The following is a 15,625-nucleotide window of genomic DNA, read 5'->3' as shown; positions in this document are numbered from 1 at the left end:
TAAGGTAGTGCAGTCTAGTGGGTGGGGGTGGCAGCACTTTGGCGTGAGGTCAGTGGGCGCTGTAGGTCATATCTACGCTCGCCAAGTGCTGGACTACGAGGACGAAACACATCGCCGGGGCTTTCGTTTCATGGTGCAGGTCACTGACAGGGTGAGTGTTGTTGCTGTGTACTTGAAAGCTGGCTTAGGTGCTTTTGCATTAGTATTTACTGCACCCACACTGAATCACCGCTGACTGAAGGATTACTATAGCAGCTTCTACAGATTCATATTGTCATTGGTCACTGAAAATCATACGAGTGTTGAAGCTCAGTACTCTCCTACTGATGCTAAATCCTTAGACTGATAGGGACTTTTCTCTGGTTAATGGAATCGTCAGATGCAGTACCGGTAATATATTTAAGTGTGTCACTAATGTATTGCAGTAAGAATGGATTACAGATTACTGATATGATTAATGTTAATGCAGAATGACTCTTGATATAGAAGGATGAGATCATAATGTCTGACAGTTTATGCGTCAGGGTCGCGGTGGGTGGCAGGACGCCCGCCACCTGGACTCTGCGTGGGTGGTGGTGCGGCTGAGGGATGTGAATGACAACCCGCCGCAGTTCACCCGCCAAAACGCCCACATCACCGTCAAGGAGGACGCCAAACTTGGCACCCTCTTGGCCGCTCTTCCTGCGGTTGACCCAGACGAAGTAAGCCATTTGATTTTATACACATGTATCTATACATCTTTATCTATTTCTATCTATCTATCAATATTTCTCTATCTATATCTACCTATCTATCTATCTAATCTATCAATCTCTCTATCTATAATGAGCTGTTTCTTACACTATGCGTAGATTAACAATCTGACTCGCGAGGCCCTGAACTCCCACTGTGTCAAACACCCTGCACTGTGTTAGCACTTAAAGATTAAAATAACACCCACCGACTGCACCAGTCTTTCAAGCAAATTATTCTTTTTTACGGCCCACTTTTTCCCTTAGGATACGACTAGCATTATCCAGGTTCTCAGACTGAATTGCTGGATTAACAAAAGCAAGACAGAAATAAGCTTTGTCCAACAGCTTGACTGGCTTGACATTCTAACTCGTGTTTTGCCAGCTGGTTGGTCGTAGCAAAGATGCACGCAAACTCACTATGCAAAATGGAAATAAATTAGCTCATTATTCACTGGTGCCTCAATACCACAGTACAATTCCACAACGCATATGCGGAGCTGAGAAGAGTTTTAAACTATAACGTGGTAATTTATGCAGTATGCGCAAGAGGATATCCCTCTCGCCTGGCGCGTTACTAGGGAGACAGAGAGACAGAAGAATTGTCAGTGTAAAGTGAGCCGAGAATGTGTATGCATCAGTGAGATAATCAAACCTTCAGGCAAGAAAGGTGTTATCGTGTTCACAAGTTCGCTCCCGAACCCTACTGAGTACTGTGAGACTGGGAATGGCTCTCATCTCTTGGTGAGTCTGTTAATCTTTCATTAATTCCCTGCCAGACAACAAGACAAACTGTAATGAAACCAGGAGATCTAAAAGGGTTTGAAAGCACTAACCTTCAATCACTCTCAACTTCCATTTCTGTCAGTCACTCCCAGTCTCTAATTTATTCTCATACTTTACCCCCCACTCTGTCTCTCTCACTAACACTGCCACTCCTTCTCACAGTTCGCTACTAACTTCCACATACTATTTCTCATTTCATACCGACAGGCTTTCACATTCACACAATCATTCACACTCCCAACCTCACACGCTCTTTTCACACTCTTCACTATTCACTACGATCAATTATAACCCTCAAACGTCACCCCTTAGCTATTAATATCTAGCATCTTTATCGAAACGGGCTGATATCTCATTCAGGTCTGGCGCTATGTGCTATTATGGGCGTGGGGTCTAAAGAACAGTGAACAGTGATACATTCAGTTCCTCATAACACTTTCCAGTATTAACAGTCAAAGAACTTGCAACCTCTGTCTCCAGCCCACCACTCAGTCCAAGTCACCACTTCAGTTGGCTAGAGAAGTAGTCTATTGTCCAAAAAGACGTAAGTCTGATCTCACTCTGGGGCAGTGAAGAGTTTAATTATTTTACTTTCGCTAAAGCAGACATCACTGATCATCACCAGCACCATTGACAAGCTGTAAAAACTCCCCACTAATACCATCGTACCATTCCGCAAAAAGAATGCCATCTCGCAATATGGACGGCGGAAATTAGCAGTTAAGTATAGTGACACGCAAAGATGTTTGGCACGTAGGACTGTTACGCCTAAGGGAACGGACTATGAAGTCTATACCCAAACTCAGATACACACTTACAATTGGGAAAAGAATACATTATTTAATCTATCAAGACTTAAAGAGATCAGAGATTAGTGGAAATGTAACCAAGGCCTTTCTTTTAACACTGGATTATAGAGCTTATGCGAACAATGAGGTGAGACTCGTCCAAATGAAACTCAGATTAGTAACAAATGCACTTTGGAGTACAAAATATATCTGTAGATCTAGTTTTCTTTTTAAGTCAGTGTGATATTCGCGTAAAGACACCTCAAGTATCGAACCTGCAGGGTGGGCAACAAGAGGTCGAGTACCGTGTGGAGGGCGGGTGGGACGCTGTCAGTGTGGACTCTGCAGGCGAAGTCAGCCTGAGTGGTGCCCTGGACCGTGAGGCTCCTGATGGCGCTGTGGGTGTGGCCAGGATCCTGGGTGTGGACCGTGGCCATCCACCCCTCACCGCCACTGCCACACTCACCATCACTGTCACTGACGTCAACGACACCCCTCCCCTCCTCCTGCCACCCACGCTTTTCCACGTCACTGAGAGTGCTGACCCCACCCCTCTGGGCATCCTGATTGCTACCGACCATGACGTGTGGGCCTTGGGTCACGGCCCGCCATTCACACTGTCCCTCGCACCATCTAATCCACCTCATGTCCTGGCACACATTTCACTAACTTTCAACTCTCGTGAGTATTTCTCTGTAGCTGTGAGGAAGAGTCACAATAATATTCTATTATGGCGTACTCTTTGCCTTATACCCTGAAAGTTACTGCATCCATCATATACTGTAGTTTCTTATTTACGATACTGCAAAGAATCGTTGCGCTTTTCCCTGTAGTGTTGGTGCTTGTGTGTTCTAGACCTTGACAGTGGGCGTGGAGGTGCCGAGCTGCGAACAGTGGCTCCTGTGGACCGAGAACAGCATCCCCAGCTGGATGTGGACGTGTTGGTGACTGATGCTGGCGGCCTTGCGGCTACTCATACTGTTACAGTTATCATTGACGACACAAATGACAACCCTATGAAGCCAGGAGCAAAAACAGTTTACTTATGGAAACCTCAGGTATGCTTCACCATCCTCAGCTGCAGACAGTAACAAAGTGATTGATAACCGAATACTTACATACTCTTATTAAGGATTACATCGTCATTTTTTCGCTCCAGGGTGGGGCAGCTGAAGCCCCGCTGGGGCGAGTGTTCGTGGAGGATCCAGACGACTGGGACCTGAACGACAAAACGTTCAGCTGGGTTGGCTCCCCACACCCGCTCTTCTCCCTCAACACGCACACTGGTGAACTCCTGGCGTCCAGCCAGGTTAGAGAGGGAAGGTGAGTCACAACACATCGTCACGCGCCCATACATCGTAGACAGATATAAAATATGGTGATCATAAGTATTTCAGTTAAAAAATTACGAGTATTTTTGTAATAATATACAGTAGTACCATACTCTGTGTTGTATTTTCATTTTTCTTCTTGTTACATTGTAGGGTGAACCATAGTATATTCAGTGCTTGTGTGTACGTGCAGGTACGAGCTGCATCTGGCGGTGAGCGACCGACTTTGGGGCCAGAAAGACGTGGGTGCCAACGTAACGGTGGCGGTGCGGGTATTGCCCCCTGATGCCCTGTCCCACGCTGCCCCCCTCACCCTCACTCCCACTACGCCAGAAGCCCTCACCCGGGGCTGGACCCCTCAGGTACCCTTCAACCCCCATTCCCGGCTGGACTCAGGTAACATCACCCACGGGGCACAAGTAACACCATGCTACATTTGAATGTTACGTACATCTATTTATCTGTTTATCCCAAGGAAGGGTCATGATCGACGAGTTTTCAGGCACGTTTTCCTCACTTTCTCCGTTTGTTCTCTTCATCACAGTCTTCGCTTATTTAACCTTCCTGTCCACGTAAATGGAAGCCTATCCTTTGCATTACTACCAGATACACTGCCAGTCTTTCTTTGTGCATTCTGTCTATTAATCCTAATATTTCAATGCTCTTCACTTCACCCCCTCTACTACACCTAATCCATCATCTGCTATCTACTCTTAACCAGAAATTTTGGATATCGTATACTATTCCTCACTTCATATATAAAGTTTTAACCATTTTTACCAGAAAAATCTTTGTACATACTGTGTGTGTGTGTGTGTGTGTGTGTGTGTGGTGTGTGTGTGCAAATATACATTATATCTATCTATCTATATACTCGTACATTAGAAGAGATACGACGATTATCCTTGTGAGGTGCACCCAGGGTTCCGAGTTCTTGAATGATGAGCGAATGTGTGACAAATCCATTGGCCACGCTGACATTTTTTCGTCTATCATGATTTTCTTTCTTCTTTGCTATATGGACTCTACCTTACCCCATCTCTGACTGGCCAAAACGTCGGGATGATGATGATGATGATGATGATGATGATGATAAACAGCACTGATGTCTCTCCACTTCTTCGTACATTATGGTCCTGCCGTGTTGTGCATCTCCCCATGTCCAGGTCTCTTCCTTTTCCATCCCCCCCTCACATATCGCCAGTAATGCTACTACCAATCTGCTGGCGAAATCCTATCAATAGCTTCCCAATCCCTTAGTCCCATTCACGTCACCCATCCTTTACTCTCCCTACGCTCACATTCAGGAAGGCTTCCACAGCATCAAAAGATTCTCTGCAGCCTCGAACCATGTTTTGTCAAGATATTTTATTCCTAGTCTGTCATCACTGATTTACGTAGGCTGTAGTTTGGCAAAATGGAAACGCCACGTCAGTAGTAACAGATCTCGGAAAGAACGTGTTATGTAGCTTTTGATGATTATTTCAAACCAACAACCAAACATAAAAAGTAAACACCGGTACGATACTGAGCAATATGACCTCATTATTACAGAAATAATAGAGATGTTCCTACACAAAATGAAAGCCACATCAATGACATTCTGTGACAGGAGAGCGGTGGTAGGCTGGGTCGGGTACTAGAGGGAGTGCAGCAGGTTGTGGGCGGGGGAACACACACAGTGGAGGTGGTGAGTGTGGAAAGCCGCCCCGCCTTGCCCTCCAATCGAAGTGATCCTGTATCAGCCGTGTGGGTGTGTGTGAAGGAAGCAGACGATGAGTACATGGATCCAATCAAACTAAGGGGGCTTCTAGCACTGAACTCCAAGCAGGTAAGTTTATATACAATGGAATTATGACAAATGAAATACATACCTTTGAAATATGATCTTTCAGCGTTAGAAACAACACATAAAGCTCCGAATATGCATATCATATGTACAGTACCATACGTTACCTACAGTTGGAAGCGATAACGAATCTAACGGTGGTACCTGAAGAAGCAGTGACAGAGTTAACAAGTGGCAGTCACCAGCATCCTTCTGGTAGTCAACTAGATCCGCCATCCGTCGCCTCTCGCGCCTCAACTTCACTTCCACTTCAGGTAGGCGCTCTAGATTTATGTCAGGGATACAGAAAACATAATTTGTATATCTCTGATGTAAGTAAGACAGATTTAGAAAGCCAGGATATTAGTGGCTTATTATATTAAAGAATTAACAAACTGATCATTTTAGTTGGGTACTCCTGACGGTCTGGGGATTAGACTGACTTAGTGGGAGTAAAAACCACTTAGGTTCGACCGTCAAGAGATGATTGGATGTTTTTCAGTCTTTAATGCCTTCGAGGGCCCTTGATACACTGGACTACGGTTGCCTAGTTTCCGACTCCTGCACTCCTAAGGGTTTAATGAGTGTAATGTGGGTTTCACTGTTACCGCTTTAGTCAATCGCTTGAGGTAAGACGGAAATGAATACTGGATTTTATATGCAAGCAGACTTCAGTGCAAGACAATATACACCATGTAGAAATGTATACCTGCAATACACAAAGACAGGTACTTTATTAACCAGCTGTAATGGGCAGGTTGTGGACACCAATTCCACCTCGCTGGTAACGCCTCGGCTCTCCCGTAGTCATGATTGTCACGTCACCGACCACCTAACCTGCTCACCTGCCACCTGCCTCAACGGTGGACGCTGCCTCGCTGGGGACAGGTACAGTAAAATCAGTGACAGGCGTGTTAATTTCATCATCATCATCATCATCAGCTTCTTCATCTGTCATCATCAGTCATTATTAATCGTCAACACCATCATCTTCTTCTTCCATCATCTTTCATCTTTTCATGAAAGTAATGACAGATGATTTAATATTAAATAGCAAATGCTGATGTTTCAGGGAGGACCATCCATATACTTGTTCATTTACTGTACACCATTAGGCCACTGGATATGTAATAGTTGAAATAGTCACACTGATTGTTGTACCAATGCTGGTCGCTAAACAGTTGTAAAAATATCTCGTCCACATCGGTATTAAGGAACAACGGGCATTCATGAGAATATTAAGCTGCACTCTGGTGCGGGAAAATTATAATTAGGAAAAAGACGTATCCGGATAGTACAATACCCTTGCTATACAATGTGTTTAAAGGTCCATCCCCTCGATCAGTGGGCACGTGTGGTTTTGAAGTTTGGTAATGGAATACTGTTGGAAAATAACTGTGCAGGCATGATGAGCTGAAACACCATGTTTCTGGTCTACTGTTTACTCTGTGATTTGCCCCCATGCTTCAGAATAAATGAGCAGTGTTCTTGGACTCGACAGGTGCCTCATGATATGTGAAAGGACCTTGATGCCGACCCTCTCTGTTTTGTGTTCTTTACCTGTGGCTGATTGTTCTAAGGGCGAATTACTTCACCTTTATCAGACCTTCAACCTATCCACTTGGTCCAAATCTGATAAGAAGATATTTAAGCTGACCTTACCCCATGTCCTCGACTCCTCACCTGTTGTATGAAAGTTGAATAATTTCATTCTCGGCTAACCCTCAACTCTTCCACCAACCTTGATCCAAATCGAATAAAAAATGTCCGAGTTAATGCATCGAAACTTTGACTTTACCCTTAACTTTAAATCGACTGTGCACAAAACTGAATCTGTTCACCACTTCCTGTCCAAGTATCCCCCACCAACTTCGGTTGAAGTTGAATAAAAACTGAGTTAGCCTTGCCCCTGACTTAGGACTAAAGCATTTCTGCCTCCAAGTCAATCACCTGTTCCTCTCATGGTCGTCAATCACTATCCTAAACTTGGCATAATTCCTATCAGAAGCTATTCAATAATCATCCTAACAGACAGACAGACAAACAGGGCAGACAAAAAGTACCAAACACAAAAACCCCTCTCTTTTCCGGGCGAGTGTAATCTTGCATGAATAAATGATCTCCTCAGTGAACGAAACGCTAACTAACAATTTGGTCTACATTATGCAAGATCATGCTAATATGAACAGCACGTTCTCAACTATATGATAACTTGTTTGAGGCAGTTTGGTAGTCTGAGCGGCGTGTTAATGCAGGTAATTACCAGGTGTGTGTGCCCTGGCGGGTCGTGGGGGCCCCAGTGCAAGATTCTGAGCCGTACGTTCTTTGGGAAAGACTGGGCCTGGGTGCAGCCGCTGCCCCCCTGCCTTCCCTTGACCATCTCCCTCCGTGTCCTCACTCGCCGACCCCACGCCTTAGTGCTATACTCGGGGCCTCTGGCGCCCCTGTTGCGTCACTCCCATCACCCACCCACGCCCATGCTGGCACTACAACTGTGGCGTGGCCGTCCACAGGTGATGGTGGAGGGCGGGGCGAGGTCCATCAAGCTGGAAGTTCCCACAGTTATCAATGACGGTTACTGGCACACGCTGCACCTCAGACTCAGCACTCAGGTCAGTCGCATTTTTCTTATTTTATGTGAAGAACGATTATCTGTGGTGACCGGGTAGGTGCAGCACTTTTTTTTTGACAGAAATACGAACAAATAGAGTAAGAAAAGTGGCATTTTGATTTATCTGTACGTAGCAGGAAAAGGTGAAATATTGTATCACAGCGAATGAAAAACTTTCCACTGGTGCAGGGTGTGGCTGTGGTGGTGGACTTTTGTGGCCGAAATCATCACAACAATACGCTTGACAACAGTCTTTGTGCATCACGTGCTTCCTGGAGAAGCCCGGGAGGGTTGTCTCCATGGCCTATACAAGTGGGTGGCCTGGCCCACGTGCTGCCCGGCCCCGCTGACCATGGGTGGCGACAGGCTCCCACATCGCGGCCGCTGGACGGCTGTATCTCGCATCTGCGCCTCAATGGTCAGGTGAGGTTCTGATCACTGCAGATGTGTCTGTTGTTCTGTGTCCTGGGCACAGTAACCCTTACTGTCCTGCAGTTTTGTTGCAGCTCGTGGACCTGGGGGAACCACCTTACAGCAGGGGCGGTCAAAGCAGTTGCCATACCCAGGATGTGGCATGCCGTGGCACCTGTGGACACCGTGGCCAGTGTGTGGGTGGCCTGGACCAGCCACAGTGTGAGTGTGAACTGGGATGGGCGGGGCCAGGATGCACAACGCCCACTGTTCCAGTCACTCTCACCTCTGCCTCCTACATTAAAATGGCGCTGACCCTCACACCGGCACCACAGGTAGTTACAACTCAACTGCGGCTGAGAACACGAGGCATTCATAGCGGCTCTCTGCTCAGCCTGGGCCACCCCCGTCAGGATGCTGCATTCATGTTGCATGTAAGTTCTATTAACCTTTTTGTCATCAATAAAAACTGATCACTCCTGTGCTAACTTCCACTGTCTTTGCTCATTCTTTTTCTAAGTACTTTATAAAAGAGGTGAAGGATTAGTTTAGAAGGCAGTTAAATGCGCCCTTTGCTCTGGAAATATGACCTCTTCTTGATGTGACCAGTTTTGTAAATCAAGGCTGACAAATGTAAATCAACCAGAATCACGAAGTCAAATATTATTTGTCAATGGTTTTCTCTTCTTTTCAGTCTATAATAACGCACTGATGTGGTATGTGTACAGGTATGGAACTGACTAGCTTTCGGTACTCAGATTTGGCAACTGAGATGGGCATCAACGTTTAGTCATAACATTTTGTATGTGCCTCCTTGTGGGTGCTAGCAGGTGCTTAGGTCGAGTCTGGGTAAACAGTGAATATGCAGATGTCACCTCCAGCCTGTTTACGAAGAGGTGCTGTGAATCTAGGCTGAGAGAGTAAACAGCTGACCCTCACAGCTGAAAAAAAAAAGTCTTGCAGTTGGAGGGAGATATATCACAGAATGGGATCGATAAGATTTTGAGAAAAGGCGCATCTTCTGCTTCACCTATGCCACGTCAAACTGTGAAACTGCATTTCTAATGAATGTTTCTAACCTTTTCATTCCGAAGAGGTTTGTCCTCAGCTTGAAAGCACACTTTGCATTAGCAAAAATAATATTCGAAGTACACCTCTAATTCACGTAATCTCTTGCATCTTATGTAAATTTATCTAGAGACTGAATAACGCTCATGGATAATTCTGGATGAAGTTTGTGTCTGTATCCAGTTCTAAATTCCAGTTCGTACTTAGAGATTCACTTTGATGATGATCGAGTTTGATCTGTGCTGGATACTTAAATATTTGCTCTTGTTCATCTCATTTCCTATTCAGTTTATTCTCGAAGCTCTTGACTGTATCTGCATTAAAGCAGTTATGATGGGAGACTGTTTAAACATTCATTAGTGTTAACAATGTTCCTGTATTACTTGAGCTCCAGTTATGATTGCACCAGAGCCTTTGAAATTACTCATGCACGATGATCTACAGTTGAGGTCGGGGTTAGCCTGTGTGAAGGAGAGAGTGTCACGGCGGGGCGACAGGTCAGTGTGCGTGGAGGGTCGACCGCTGGGTGACGGGGAGTGGCACACGGTTACAACCCAGCTACACGGTCACAGTCTGACCCTCGCCGTGGATGACCAGGTGCAGTATATACAAACTTTTTTTGTGCTTAAGCTATGTATAGGATAAGACTGGTTACGAGTATACTCTATTCATCTCATCAAGTACCAACCACTGCACAACCAAGCAAAATAAGTTCTGACTGTTGTGGAGTTTTCTTTCTCGTGATAACTGATTAAGATTCATTATGAATATTTCGCCAGGACGGGTGGCGCCGCAACGAGTCATTGCCTGCTTTGTCTGTCACAACAGACGTCCAGCCTGATGATCAGTCACTGCCTTTCCAACTCGACGAAGAATTAAGAGTAACTGTTGGTGCCTTATCAGCGTCTGAAGACGCAAATTTCGATGTAGGTGAGTTACGTCATTGTGGCCTCTCCGTTTTTCCGTACTTCTAGATGTTTTGAATGACAGTTGTCTGACCTATAATTTCTCTGTTAAACTATGTGCAGAGTCATGCAATTATCCTGATCTCCTCCTGCATCACTGTGCTTGTATTAGTATGTGTGGACGACGTGCGGGTGTGTGGGCGTGCTGTGCCTCTACCCCCTGCCGTGAACGGTAGCAGGTGGGGCCAGGTGACCAGCTGGCATGGCCTTGAGTCTGGCTGCTCCGCTCCGGACTCATGTCTCAACACCACCTGCGTCGCACCACTAACCTGCGTGTCCAACTGGGGTGTCGCCACATGCAGGTACTGTATTACAAAGCTTTGTCGCTTGTAACTTTACTTCTCTGCCCTTATATATCCTGTACAAAACCAATGCAGCTAAGAACATCCCAGAGCGAAAGTTTCTCCAAGTACAACATGAGAACAATCCAATGATCTTGAGTTTATTATGTCCCTCAATTTGACCTGAACTGTTGTTGCTCGTGCCATGGTGCAGCTGTGGTCCTGGGCGTCAGGTGGTGGGTCACGGTTGCCGTGACGTGGACGAGTGCCTGTGGCAGCCATGTCTGCACGGTGGGTCCTGCCACAACCTGCAGCCCGGCTACCAGTGTGTGTGTGGCCCCGCGCACACAGGGGACCACTGCCAGTGGACACACATCGCAACTGCGCCACACCCACTCACCGCACCACTTGCCATCGCTGCGCTCATCCTCTCCATACTTATGCTGGGTCAGTCTTATAATTCATTACAGTGGAAGTATTACGTGTTGCTTTAACCTTACGACTACTAAGATATCTTATCAGAATACAATTATCTTCTGTTAGCTTATATAAATTCCTTGGTATAATAGTACCGTAACGAGAAAGGCCTACTCCAAAAAATTTTATTTTAATCCCTTTCACTGCCGGCATTAATCCCAGATTAATTAAACTTTCTAGGGTTAACCTGAACAAAATACACAAGTTATCTAGCTGAAGCCAAAGAGTTAAGAAAATTTTGACAGTAATGCAATAAAAACGAAAAGTTACTTCCAGCTGAATAAAAAAAAAAAAACAGAGACGTTCACAGCTCACTCCCATATCAGTGGTGGTGGGAGTGCTGGTGTCGGTACGGTTACGGCGCCAGGGTGTAGCAAGGGGTGCGACCAACCAGAAAAACAGCCAAAGTATGACCAAACTACGAGCAGCGGACAGTGAGGATGGCCAGGGAGATGCTGACCACAGAGCCTTCCTCGACTGTCTCAAGGTCCAACTTCCACAGGAGCAGTCAACTACGATAGAGAAAGGTAAACAGTAATTGAACGATTCTCAAAGGTATAAAAGAACGAAGAACATGGACAAGCCTCTATGGAAAGGTCTTGCACAGGTCTTACAGAGTGCGCGTAGTAGTTTATTGGTTTGCTTTTCATAAGTTTGCATTTTTCTGAGGTTGTATTTAAATGTACGATTCTATAACTTTACGAAAGGGCAAAAAACAAAGGCATAAGGAAAAATCTGTTTAATTCTTCAGGCTGTAGTTTATGTTCACAGTGGCACGTCATTTTCTTTATCACTGTTGCATTTCTTTGTTTTCAGCTGACTGTTCGATTATTTAAAATTACAGAAGAACGTAGAATATAGGTATATGGAAAATTCCAGTTTATTTGTAGGTCTTAATCTGCAAGCTATGAGGTAGTCAGTTACTTTCTCTAACTGCCGTGGTGGATCCATACGGGGGTCCAGGAATTAGGATGCCAACAATTTTTTTTCATCTTTGCCTTACATTTTTCCTGAAGTATGCTTTGAATCCTGTTAGTTAAAAACAACAACACATGTTTCCAAGTTCTTTCTCATAATTAATTGAACATTATGGAAGAAACACTCTAGTGATGGTATTAAAATTCAATTGTATATATTCGCTTTTAATTTTCGTTTGATATTTACTGACCTTTTTTAAGAATAAATATCGTAAAAGAAAACAATATTTGGACCCCCTTTATGTAGGAAATGCTTGATCTGCCCCTGAGTTGCTAGCATTTTCTTTTTCTTCCATATTCTGTGTTGTCAGAAGTGTGTCAGGAAGAAACCAACAGCAGTACCTCCCACTCCCCCGCCACTGACACAGGCGATGGTCGCACTTCAACTAGGAATGTCGTCGTTGCGAAAGTGGGGCCTGGAACAAGAGTTAAAAAGCAGGGTCCAGGTCATGATCTTCTCCCTGCCCAAGACGATCTAAGGGCCTACGCTTACGAGGGAGACGGATCATCTTCAGGATCGCTTTCGTCAGCTTTGTCAGGTAGGTCTCACTGACGAAGGTAAATATGAAAGAGTCTATTTTCATTTTATCCCTGCAAATAATAATGTGTGCCTCATTCTCGAAGATTTTCAGTGCCAGAACCTTAATTTGATTTTTTTATATTTCCCTGATGCTGGTTGGTAAGGTTCATTTCACAAACTGTAGTGCTGTCCATAATCAACATGCCAACAGGTCTGAGAGAAGAACAGCCTGAGGATCCAAGCGCCAAGGCCCTGGCTCCGGGGTTCGTGGAGGTCATGGATTTGCTGAAGAACCTCCCAGACGCTGCCAGATCCCCCGCCCTCGCGTCTATACCCAGCGACAAACAGGCCCCGTCGGCTGGTGGGGGAGGGGAGACGGTGGGGACTTCGCACGGCGCCAGAATATACACCATCACGGACACCACCCCCACCACTGCCAAACGTACAACATCGAAAGTCTCAACGGATTCGCCATCACCGCGCTTCCATGAGGACGAGTCGACAGTGTGCTGATTCAAGACGCGAAAGGTTAAGACTTGCAGATAAGTGTAGTTGCTACTGAAAGTCGAAAATATCATCAAAGAGACCAGTGTATTTTTTAAAAGCTATTAAGCAATATTTCAGGAATTTAAAAAAGAAACTGTACCTACCATGACATGGGAAAATAAGGGAACGTAGGCTAAATGGCAGAGAAAACAGGAAATTTACATAATCCTAATTTTATGAGTCTTAAGTGTTACTAGTTACTGGAAACTAAAGAGAAACACTAAAAAATCGTAACCCTGTGTAACGAAACCCTTAATGAATCTCGCAAGAACAGCTCCAGATTTTCATTAAGTAGCAGAAGTCCAAGAAAAACAGAGGAACCTAAGACGCCCTTCAACCGAGAGGAGAAAGAGAGAGCAAAAAGACAGCACAGGTCGGAAAAACAGCGAGCGAACTTTACACTGTCGCCGGTAAAAGTTAAGGCTGTGAGTTTTATTTTAGTTGAGCCGTGCGACCCCCCCGTTTTCCACGGCCTGGCCTCCTCAACGCTTCTGCTGAGTCGAGGGGCCAAAGATATTTTATACCTTTGTAAGATGTGGTCAATAAATTTTGTCATAAATTACTCATTTGCCGTTTTTATATGCCCCTTACTTCCAAAATATGTGCTTTGCAAAAGTTTACTCATTCAGTGCCATGGGGTCTAACTGTAAATCAATACTATCTTTGACGGACAGTTTTATTCAACTCAGGAAGTGTCCCTTGATGGTGCAAGGGTTAATATAAGTTGTATATTAAGTCACCCAGTTTTAAAGCCTACCCAAAGCTGAATAAAATCGTCTGGAGGCCACAACTATATCATAAAGGAAAACACTACAGATATGCAAGGGTTAGCTCTTATCTTGACACTGTATCTTGTGGGAAGTGGCCACTACAAAAGAATCACCATAATTACACCATTTGCTACCCACTCCAGCATCCCTCACACACAGAAAGTCTCAGTTGTAAGTTAATTTTTGCTACTATTCTTGCTATTAACCCAGAAATATAATGCGGTACAAAAGCCTATTAATATAGCTACCATCCTAACTTAAAGCACTGATTTACCAGTTTCTTCCGAGTACATTGCCATACATTATGACAGATATCATATGGAATGCAAGTAATTAAGGAATTACAGAACAAATTTTCTGGATTCACATACAGTTCTCGGAACTTGGAGCGACTGTACTTTACATTCAGTGGTTTAAATATGGAGAGGGGAAGACTGGGGGTGTAGGCCCCCAGTCAGACTCTTAGCTCCTCCATTCCCCACCTCCTCCTACCCAATTTGATATATTAGATAAATTTAACACCCCCTCAGAAGTTCGGCTTGCCTGTCCCCTATTTGTGTAGCCCTGACTACAACACTATACAGTCGGCATTAAAAGTCCTGTCACCTCTCCCTGCCCCTCACTCCACGGAATTTCCAAATTAGTGCAGTGGACCTTCATCAAACGACGCTGATGACACTGATATGAGGCCAAATGAGGATACCAATGTCAGTTGCTGCAGCTTCACAATACTCATTTTCAAAGTGCATAGAGAGAAAAGCAGAAGAGGCGACAGGAATTTTGATGCCGACTGTACATGTCTATGACTCTAATGAGGACAACCTGTTCAGTTGTTTTAAGGTATTCTTTTCCCTTCTCATGACTTACGCATACCTGTGGTAGAATCACAGTGATAGAGTTTTGTGGATGGATGCACACACACACACACACACACACACACACACACACACACACACACACACACACACACACACACACACACACACAGTACACATTTATTTATACAGGCTTTGGATATGAACTTTTTCATTCCCCAATTCTTGGAAAGAGGCCAACATGCATTCAATTCAAAGCAAAGAAGTTCCTCTGATCCCTCTCATTACAGACGAGTAGCTATCGGATCTTCTCTTGGTAAAGTAGTTGAGACTGTTATAAAAAGGCACATTATTAAACTGCTTGAATCAACAACTTAATTAGTAACAGACGGTATGGTTTTAATGAAGAAAGATCCAATGTTGATAAACTTAATCTCTTGACTCATACCATCCATCAGTCCACTGACTAATACGGAGAAACCCATGCACTAGCCTTTGATATTTCTAAGCATTTTGGCAGAGTGTGGCATTATTCCCTGCATTCAAACTCCCTTGCTACGGCCTATCATCTTTTGTTCCACAGATTTTTTCATATCCCAACAACAGAAAGATAGGAGTAAAAGTATATGATGTACTCGTATGCTCCAATTTCCACTCGGTTAAAGCCGGCGTGCCTTAAGAATCAGTCCTGGCACCAGCCCTATTCCCAATTCATATTAA

General features: G+C 44.6%; 1 protein-coding gene across 1 annotated transcript in view; it reads left to right on the top strand.

The window, feature by feature from the left end:
- LOC145413695 (putative neural-cadherin 2) overlaps positions 1-13,287 on the top strand; it is a 133,646-nt gene extending 120,359 nt beyond the window's left edge. The window contains exons 11-29 of the mRNA XM_080283350.1: positions 5-151; positions 525-701; positions 2,587-2,986; positions 3,161-3,363; positions 3,465-3,628; positions 3,830-3,998; positions 5,249-5,467; positions 5,599-5,739; positions 6,222-6,352; positions 7,731-8,076; positions 8,265-8,498; positions 8,582-8,920; positions 9,999-10,151; positions 10,334-10,458; positions 10,585-10,821; positions 11,015-11,247; positions 11,604-11,804; positions 12,566-12,793; positions 12,986-13,287. Of these exons, the coding sequence (XP_080139476.1) occupies positions 5-151; positions 525-701; positions 2,587-2,986; positions 3,161-3,363; positions 3,465-3,628; positions 3,830-3,998; positions 5,249-5,467; positions 5,599-5,739; positions 6,222-6,352; positions 7,731-8,076; positions 8,265-8,498; positions 8,582-8,920; positions 9,999-10,151; positions 10,334-10,458; positions 10,585-10,821; positions 11,015-11,247; positions 11,604-11,804; positions 12,566-12,793; positions 12,986-13,287 (4,149 nt within the window). The remainder of the gene's footprint in view (positions 1-4; positions 152-524; positions 702-2,586; positions 2,987-3,160; positions 3,364-3,464; positions 3,629-3,829; positions 3,999-5,248; positions 5,468-5,598; positions 5,740-6,221; positions 6,353-7,730; positions 8,077-8,264; positions 8,499-8,581; positions 8,921-9,998; positions 10,152-10,333; positions 10,459-10,584; positions 10,822-11,014; positions 11,248-11,603; positions 11,805-12,565; positions 12,794-12,985) is intronic.
- Positions 13,288-15,625: the final 2,338 nt, after the last annotated feature.

The sequence above is a fragment of the Coenobita brevimanus genome, chromosome 97 (assembly GCF_032717465.1).
Source record: "Coenobita brevimanus isolate Jiangsu-jjx chromosome 97, ASM3271746v2, whole genome shotgun sequence".
In the NCBI taxonomy this organism is placed as follows: Eukaryota; Metazoa; Arthropoda; class Malacostraca; order Decapoda; family Coenobitidae; genus Coenobita; species Coenobita brevimanus.
Note: the sequence above shows the minus strand (reverse complement) of the source record. Positions and strands in the feature narration are given on the sequence as shown.